Source organism: Phalacrocorax carbo, chromosome 15, assembly GCF_963921805.1.
Source record: "Phalacrocorax carbo chromosome 15, bPhaCar2.1, whole genome shotgun sequence".
Lineage (NCBI taxonomy): Eukaryota > Metazoa > Chordata > Aves > Suliformes > Phalacrocoracidae > Phalacrocorax > Phalacrocorax carbo.
In genome coordinates this window covers 9844261-9852972 of record NC_087527.1, presented here as the reverse complement: position 1 = coordinate 9852972, position 8712 = coordinate 9844261, and the positions used below count along the sequence as shown (strand labels likewise).

At 50.3% G+C, this 8712-nt stretch overlaps 1 protein-coding gene across 1 annotated transcript; it reads left to right on the top strand.

Annotated features, from left to right (window-relative positions):
- The first annotated feature begins 1233 nt into the window (after positions 1-1233).
- On the top strand, positions 1234-8324 carry LOC104052836 (P2X purinoceptor 4). Its single transcript, XM_064466177.1, has 12 exons — positions 1234-1665; positions 2330-2477; positions 3449-3520; positions 3619-3691; positions 4145-4241; positions 4427-4507; positions 4614-4755; positions 5095-5231; positions 6513-6606; positions 6691-6756; positions 6847-6942; positions 7628-8324. The coding sequence occupies exons 1-12, from the start codon at positions 1535-1537 to the stop codon at positions 7643-7645; spliced, it is 1155 nt and encodes a 384-aa protein (XP_064322247.1). The 5' UTR covers positions 1234-1534; the 3' UTR covers positions 7646-8324.
- The last annotated feature ends 388 nt before the right edge of the window (positions 8325-8712 follow it).

The following is an 8712-nucleotide window of genomic DNA, read 5'->3' as shown; positions in this document are numbered from 1 at the left end:
CACCTCCTCCTACTGAACTTGGCACAGTGCGAGTTGCTTTGTACTATGATGCATAAGGCCAGAGTATAGTCAAGGAGCAGCAAATTCAGGGTAGATTAATCTGTGCTCCAGCACCTTTTCAGTTCGTCCTTTTTGTTATACTTGGACATGTTCTATTTTTGTAGAAACAAGGTGAGAAGTATTGTAGAATGTATATTCTACATTCCTTTCAACTAAGCTTTGTTCTTTCTGAGCTAACCGAGCAGTTTGCCATTTCCATTTCCCACATATATTCTAAGATATATTGCTTGCAGATTACGCCAGCTGTATTTATATCTTCAGTTGTAATATGCATTAATTGTATTAACATTCATATTGCAGCATCTTACATATCTAGAGTGGGAAAATATTAGAGTTGCATTAATACATTCCCATTCTGGCACATGAACCGACTCTCCTTTTGGAAAGAATTACACTGAATAGTCACTTAAGACTGTGATTTTAATCTCCCTTCACATTTGTATATATATTCTTCCTTATCCTCTCCCCACCTTTTTTGGTCCTTTCAGTTTTGACTGGTTTTGTAATAAAATAGAGCATTTTGCTAATCTATAGCTGACTCAAAGTCTCTTTAATAGTTTCATACTGTCTGAAATTCCCACTGCCGTTTTGTTAGTTTGCTTCATCTCTTTCTAATTATTTACCTGCTATTATGAGGGTTATGGTGACGTTTCTAAAATAAGCACTGTATTGGGCAGCTCAGCATCAGGAAGGTGGTGCAGATCTCTGTTTTTATAGAAAAGATCAATTCTGCAAGAGCATAAATAAAGGATTTGCTAATTGTGGATGGGAAGGTGACAGTCTTAGATATGCTTCCGCTGTCGTTTGCGGGCAGGTGCTCTGTCCCTGCCCTGAGCTGGCTGCAAGTCATGTCTTGGTGTTAGGATGGCCCTTGCCTGAGGGAGCATCTGTCAACCTCTTTGTGAGACTTAGTAGCCCACGCTCTGCATAAGGCTGAGAGCAGCAGGTTTACAGGTAACGGCTGACTCACGTCTGGCCAGTACGGAGGTTAAAGACTCCCTGTAAACTTGCTAACAATGAGTGGCATGGGAAAAACTCTCCCAGAGTTAGCACCTAGGGTGAGAGCATCCTCCTCAGGATGACCCACCACCTGCATTGCCCAACCCCGTACGCATGCACAGCAGAGCTACCGCAGGGGAAGGCCTCAGGGCAGATCCTTGCCCTGGCTGCTGAGCCCCGGCTTATGCCGGGCAGCCCCAGAGGGGCCGGGGCGGCGGTGAATCCCTTTCCCCTGCCTAAAACAGCCAGGGGAGAGGCGGCGGCTGCCCGGAGCCGCCGCCGCCTCCCCCTCGGCCGCGGGCAGGGCCGGCAGCTGGCGGGGAGGGGGCGGCAATCAGGAGCCCCAGCCGGTACAAGCCCCGGGGCTGCGGGAGCGATCTCCGGGCTGCTTGGGGCGCTGTGACTCTGCGGGGCTGCAGCAGCCGTTGCCCGGCGTGTGGGGGTTGGCTCCCACCCGCCGTTCCGGGTCGCCGCCATGGTGTCGTGCGGGGCTTTCCGCAGCTTTCTTTTCGAGTACGACACCCCCCGCATCGTGTTGATCCGGAGCCGCAAAGTGGGGCTTGTCAACCGCGGGGTGCAACTCGCCATCCTCGCCTACGTGATCGGGTGAGCGGGCGGGTCGGCCCCGCCGCCGGCACCGGCCTCGCGTCCCCTCCCCGCCGGGCTGCGCTGGGGGAAGCCGGCAGCCCCGCCGCGGCTGTAGGCGGGGGTGGGGGCAGCTCTTGGGGCGGCTGGCGTGAGGAGAGGCAGCTCCTCGCTGGGAGCCCCCGGGGCCGTGGGGCAGAGGGGCGGGAGACGGCCGTCTCCCTCAGGGCGAGGCGGGGAGGCGCGGGCGGGGCCGGGGTGGCGGGAAGCGTCCGTCGCGGGGCTGAGGGGAGGCCGGAGCCCCCCTGCGGCAGCCGTAGTGGGTGACAGCGGGCGGGGGGACAGCTTAACTGGGCGGGCTTAACTGGGACTGTAGGGCTGCTTAGAGGCAGCTGCTGACAGGACAGGGCCCCTCAGGAGCGGGGGCCGTCCCGGAGGGTGATCGTCATTCATCCGGCCCGGGTGTGCATAAAACCAATAATTACACCCTGCCAAACCACTCGGGGGGAGCGGGGGGGGGGGAATCAGAAGGGCGATTGCTAGTCCTGTGCCCCTTTTGTAGGGAAACACTATGAAACTACCTGGACCTGCCCTTTCAGGTGACACATGAAAAACGGAGAAATTCCCATTGCCTCTACTGGTTTATGGCGTTTACCTGGGCTTTTTTGTTTTTTCTTTCTTGCAGCTGGGTCTTTCTGTGGGAGAAGGGCTACCAGGAAACAGACTCTGTGGTCAGTTCTGTAACCACAAAGGTGAAAGGCGTAACACTGACAAACACACCCACCTTGGGAGCCAGGATCTGGGATGTAGCTGACTATGTCGTCCCTCCTCAGGTATCAATCACTTTCACGTGCAGAGGGAGGGTTTTCTAACAAACAGCTGCTGCTCTGCCAAAGTCCACTGTGGTCTGGAGCAGCTTTGGCTCCAACATGGCCTTGATATGAGAAAGTGAGGTAGCTTTGCTTTGTTGCAGATTATGCTGAGCACCTGCACCACCAGCCCTGGGGAAACTTGTTTCAAGTGTGTCTCTCTCTGTGCTTGTATAGCAAGGAGAAAGGAAAAAGTTGCAGCGATAACTGTGTGTCCTCTTTCTTACTGCTCTCTAAAGCAAACAAGTCAAAGCTAACTTGGTGGAAACCTGCAAGTCACTTGATCCGGAACTGAACAGGAGATATTGCTGCAGTTACTGATTGACAGTGTCTGTGGGAATCTGCGCTGTGTGAGCAATATGTGGTGGCCTTTGGGGTCAGCAGGCACAGCCAAGCTGCTTGTTGTGGGTCACACTGTCTGCATGAGACGTGGTGCAGGAGAAAGTGACAGATTTAGCCAGGTTTTGGCTGAGTGATTATATTTACATATCGGTGGAGCAGAAGCAAACAACAGGTCCCAAATCGTACAGATCTGAAAATATTGGAAGTGCTGCTCCCTGGAGAAACAAACCAGGACTGGTCAAATTTCTAATAGTTGTGCTCAGACCTGCAGCTGGAGCTTTATTTCTGGTCTTGCTTTGCAACTGCCCTGAGGAGCTGTGTTATCTCTGTTTTCATAATGTGAATGAGGAAATTTGGGCTAAGTGGGAGGACAGAAAGGTTTGCTAATCCCACAGTCATCCTTCTGCCTTAAGGTAGCAGCATCAGGTGATACATGTGGGAATCACCTCCTTCAGTGCTATACCAGTACTGTCCAAAGCAAGTCCCCTCTGCAGGGCCACCTGTGCTCTGCCAACAAAGGCATTTGAGGCAGTGCCTTGGATGATCTTTGCAGACTGTCACCCTTAAATTTCCTTCTTGTTTTGCATGTTCAGGAGGAGAACACTGTGTTTGTCATGACCAATGTGATACTCACACTGAACCAGCGCCAAGGCCGCTGCCCAGAGGTAGGTACAGGATCTGCTTTAATCCTTCCCTGTGTGGGTGGGAGTGTGGGGGAGAGAGCGAGCTCATTGAGTTTAGTGTAACTATTGTTCCTCTCCAGCTTCCAGATGATAAGACAGAGTGCAAGGTGAAGGACAACTGTGTTCCAGGATATGTCAGCACCCACAGCAATGGTAAGAAGCCTGCTGCAAGGGCGCCTTTCAGTCTGTGTGGTGATACCTCTGTGCTGTGCCTTCCCTCCTGTAAAGCAAGCAGCATTTCATTTCACTTCAGTCTCCTTGTTCTCATTCTCTCACACCTAAGGGAACTGAAACAGAAGCTGAGATTTTTCTTCTGGGGAAGAGCAGATGGGCTTAGACCGAGTTGGGTGGATGCTGGATAGATGTATGCTTTGGTGAGTTAGCAAGCAGCGTGAGGGTTTTCTCAAGACCTTGGGACCATGAAGCACTATTTCATGTAGATGAGGATTTGACTCAGAAAAAGGACCTGATGCCTCTTTCTCTGAAATTGCAGTACAAATTGCAATGGAAGACTATGGGGGTCTTCATACTGGCACTTCACCTCTGAGCAGATTGCTTTCACCTGTATTTTTGCTTGGTAGTACCTCCATTCACATGTCTTTCCAGGCATCCAGACTGGGGAGTGTGTACCGTACAACAGCAGCATTAAGACCTGTGAAGTCTTTGCATGGTGCCCTGTGGAGGATGACTATCATATACCCAAGTGAGTGCTCTGTCTTCCTACTTTGCAGTGGCCCTCCTGAGAGGAGGCTAGTAATATGCAGCTGATGGTTCTCCCTATGAGGTACTCTTGGGAAAAGCTGAAGAGGTGATCACCAAAGCACCCTGCAGAGTCGTGCTTGTGAAAATATAAGTGAAACTTAATTTACTTTACCTATTGTTTTGTAGGCCAGCATTCCTGCAAGAAGCTGAGAACTTCACCATTCTGGTGAAGAACAACATTTGGTACCCCAAGTTCAACTTCAGCAAGTAAATAGTGTGGGGGGCATTGCGCTGTCTGTCCTCCTGGACAGTAAAGGGGAGCTGGAGGAGTGAAAGAAGATGCAAAAAATTTTCTCTCTCTGTTCCCTTGTAGGCGAAACATCCTCCCCAGCATCAACTCCACCTACCTCAAGAACTGCATCTATGACTCCCAGACAGATCCCTTCTGCCCTATCTTTCGTTTAGGGAAGATTGTTGAAGCTGCAGGGCAGAACTTCCAGGAGATGGCTGTGGAGGTATTTGGCAGACCCTTCTCTTAGGCCTCAGCTGTGTAGGAGAGGAGCAGTAGGTGGTTGTCCCCTCTGCTTCATGGCATGAGCCACAGGACACAGAGTAGCTGCAGAGTGGAGAGCTGCTCTGGCCACAGGGACTGGAGTCAATTCTACTTAACAGATATTTGGTCCTGGCTTGTTTGCGTGGGGTTATGTGCAAGGCCCTTCTGTAGCAGGGAGAAAGAACATTTGATGGGAAAAGAGCCAGTAAATCAGGGTCCTGGTCAGCAGAGGTCAGCCAGTCTAATGCTAGACTGGCTGGGTACTTGGACTGCTCACCTTCTCCTCTCCTCCACTTGGCAGGGTGGAGTCATGGCACTGCAGATCAACTGGGACTGCAACCTTGACAGAGCTGCTTCCCACTGTGTGCCAAAGTACTCCTTCCGGCGCCTCGACAACAAGGACCCTGCCCACACCGTCTCCCCTGGCTACAACTTCAGGTAATGTGGCTACAGAGGGCACTTGGTGTTCCTGCAGCTCAGTTTGCCACTGGCACAGTGTTACAGGCAGCCTGCACTTCTCTGGCAGTTGCGGGTAGTCCCTGGACTTTCAAAGCTGCTGTAAAACTTGGAGAGTTTCTCTGATGCTGTAACATAGAGCAGGTCAGATCCTCACTGTGTGCAAACCACAGCAGAGAGGGAAGGTCAGTGAAGCTCCACTGATTGTGTCAGTGTGCGAGTCTCATTTGCATCAGCATTTGGGTGACTGTTTACCATGCCATAGGAGGCTGGCCCAGTGTGAGAACTGACTGTTTCAGGGTGTGATAGGCAGTGTTTGAGGGGGCTGGGATGTGGGGATATGGTACAAGCTGGCCAGTACAGATAGTTCCAGCGCCTCCAGTAAAACTCCCAGTGCAGAGCCAAGTAGCGGGTTGAATCCAGACTAAGAGCCACAATAATATGGATTGGCCACTTTGCCAAGATCCTTGCAGCAGTCCCACTTGTGAGGAAACAGAGCTCAGGGCTCTCGTTTGGCGGAACTTGCATGAATTCACTGGGAAGCTGCTGTCATGCAGACAGGACAAGCGTGTGTTTGGGAGGTGCCAGGCCTGCAGGTACTGGGGTGTCAGGTGAGACTGGCTGGAGCATATCGCAGCCTGGCTGGTGTGGGTTCTGATGTGCTCTTGCGAATTCCAGACCATAGCGCAGCCCCTTACCAATCCTTCCTCTTTTCTTCCACCCTCTTCTCTGCTTCCTCCTGGCTTAGTCAACCATGTGGCAGAGTAAGTCTGGTCTCACTTACTTATTCTCAGCCCTTTTCCCTATCATTTGCCTGCGAGTCACATTGTGCAGGACAATGAACAGCGTTTGTGTGCCAGAGCTGTGCCTCCCACGCTGCCTGCTCCCGGCCCTGCCCTCTCGTGGCTGCCTGCACTCCTGCAGCCTCCTGCTTGCCTCTGAGGGGGCTGATCCTCACGTGTGGCTGAATTTCTTCCTGTCTGTCCTTCTGCTCCCCTACCAAAGCTAACTTTCTCCCCTTCCTATGCTTTGCAAGTTTCCTGGTTTGGCTTGTGCTAACTGCTGTCTTAAATTCGCCTGTTCAGGGCTTTTCTCCTATATGTGCTTGCCTGCATAAAATCTCCCTCCATCACTGGGGCTTGTCTCTGGAAGTATCAATGTTCAGCCCATCCTCTTGGGAAGGGGGATGGACCTGGATATTGCATGATCCACATAAGCAACCTCAAAACTTCTAGCTAAGCTCTGATCTATCTTTTTCCCCAGGTTTGCGAAATACTACAAGGATAGTAATGGCACTGAATCACGGACACTCGTCAAAGCTTATGGCATCCGCTTTGATATCATAGTGTTTGGAAAGGTAGTGTGACTTAATTCCTGGAGGTCTTGCAGCGAGGGCTTTCACAGATGTTGAAACATATTCACTTTTGTAACTGTCTTCTAGGCAGGAAAATTTGATGTAATTCCTACGATGATTAACATTGGCTCTGGCTTAGCACTGTTTGGCTTGGTAAGTAACACTGCCTGCCCTTGGACTCAATTCTGGGTTGGTGCCTCAGTTCTGAGGATAATTGTCTTCAACTCTTTCAATCTCTGCTAGGCAACAGTGCTGTGTGACATTGTTGTTCTGTATTGCATGAAGAAGAAATACTACTATCGGGAGAAGAAATACAAATATGTGGAAGATTATGAACTGGTAAGCATCAGTGAAAGCAGAGTGAAGTCAAAGTTGCTTCCTCCTCTGATTCTGGAGAGATTCTGAAACAGGATTTAGAAAGTCCACATCAAACAAGGGTCTGAACCACAGCTCTGAGGAAACTTTGTCTTCCTCAGAGAAGTTGATTTTTGACCTCAAAGCTGTTGCGGGGAGGAGCACTAGAAACAAATATTGTCATGTTTCCTGGGCAACCACTCTTGGAGAGGGAAATGTATGTTTGAGAACTTGTCATGCTCCTGCTGTACCTCTTTTGGGTTGCAGTCCTTGGCAGTTGCGTTCTGAGAGCTGCAGACAACAGTTCTGTCCCCATCAAATCCTTTCTTGGCTTTTGGGGGTGAGCAAACCCATTCAGTGGGTTGGTATTTTCTGAGACCAGTATGCTGACAGCCACAGCTACGTCTCCTTTCAGGTTCCAAATGATCTGTTTGGCCAGTAGAAGGATTTAGTGGGGTAGTGAGGTTACTTGACTGGTTCTGAAGATAGAGCTTACCCCTGCAGCCCTGCGCTTGGTTGGAAGTATTGCTGCAGAGGGCAGATTTCTGGATTAAAAGACCCTGTGGCATGGAAATGTAAAGTCTGAGTAGCGGGGGGTTTTATGTGAGAGGAAGGGGGAGAAAGAAGAGTTTTCTGGCTGGAAGAGTGCTGTAATTTCTAATTCTTGCAGGGCATCAGTGAGACGTAAGGAACAAACTCCTGACCTCCTGCTGCTACGGCTCCAACTGCTGCTGTGAACTGCTGCTGTAAACGTTACTCTGACCTTGCCATGAGACCTACCCCGCCCCTTCGCTGGGAGGAAGGGGGGAATAAACCTTGGAAAGGGACTTCCTTTACTGCTTTTCACTACTTTTGCTGGCTGGAGCCAACCTGAGAAAAGAACTGGGTCTGCTCCTTGTCTGCTGGTTTTCCAAGTTAATTGCACTAAGCACAGAGGGAGAATTGTGCTTTTACACTGGGCCTCTGCACTGGGTAAGCCTGGGACAGGGACTGCTTTGACATTGGCATTTTGACAGTCCTTTCCCTGACCTCACCGATAGCAGTGAGCACTGGGTAACAGGCACAGACTCTTCTTTGCAGTGAATATGGCCCTTGTCAGGTGTTGCCTAACCTTGGGAGAGTAGCTCCTTGCTGTTGGCAAATCACTTTTCTTTGCCCTGAAGGACTGTGATGCTCAGCTGAGCCTGTGCCTACTATTTAATTGTGTCTCCAAGCTCCAGTGGCCACAGACAGAGACAAAGCAGTGCCTGGTTCCATTGTGCTATGGTAAATGGCTTACTGGTTACAGACTTTTTTCTGTTTTGTCTAATTTTTATGGTACTACTTTAAAATCTACTTTCTTTTAAATAAAATACTATTTTCTCTCAGCCCTCTTGGCGTCTGAAAGGTGGCTTTGCTGGTTTATTTTTCCCTGGGCCCTGTGCAGGTTAGGGTCAGTGAACTATCTTCGTTTTACACAGATAGCAACTGTTACTGGAGAGCTACCAAAGCCAGTGCTGCTGTCTGCCATGCTTCTTGAGTCTCAGCAAGAGTGCTGCTGCAGCTACAGCTTCTGCTCCACCTTGGTCTGTGGCTGTTGCATTAAAACCCTGTCCAAGGGAAAAGATTTGTAAGAGGCCAGGGTGGGTTAGCCTAGCATGGCCTTAGCCAAACACTAGTACCAATTGGTTGGAAGAACAGATCTGTTATTCCCTGGCATGCTTATCTGGGCTGCTGCAGTTAATGGTTTTACACAATTTGATTTAAGTAAATTTG

Bases quoted from the DNA above. Each gene is read 5' to 3' on its own strand.
- LOC104052836 (XM_064466177.1), top strand. From the start codon at position 1,535: ATGGTGTCGTGCGGGGCTTTCCGCAGCTTTCTTTTCGAGTACGACACC. The intron at 4,242-4,426 runs GTGAGTGCTCTG...ATTGTTTTGTAG, and splicing joins GATGACTATCATATACCCAA to GCCAGCATTCCTGCAAGAAG. The intron at 4,756-5,094 runs GTATTTGGCAGA...TCCACTTGGCAG, and splicing joins TCCAGGAGATGGCTGTGGAG to GGTGGAGTCATGGCACTGCA.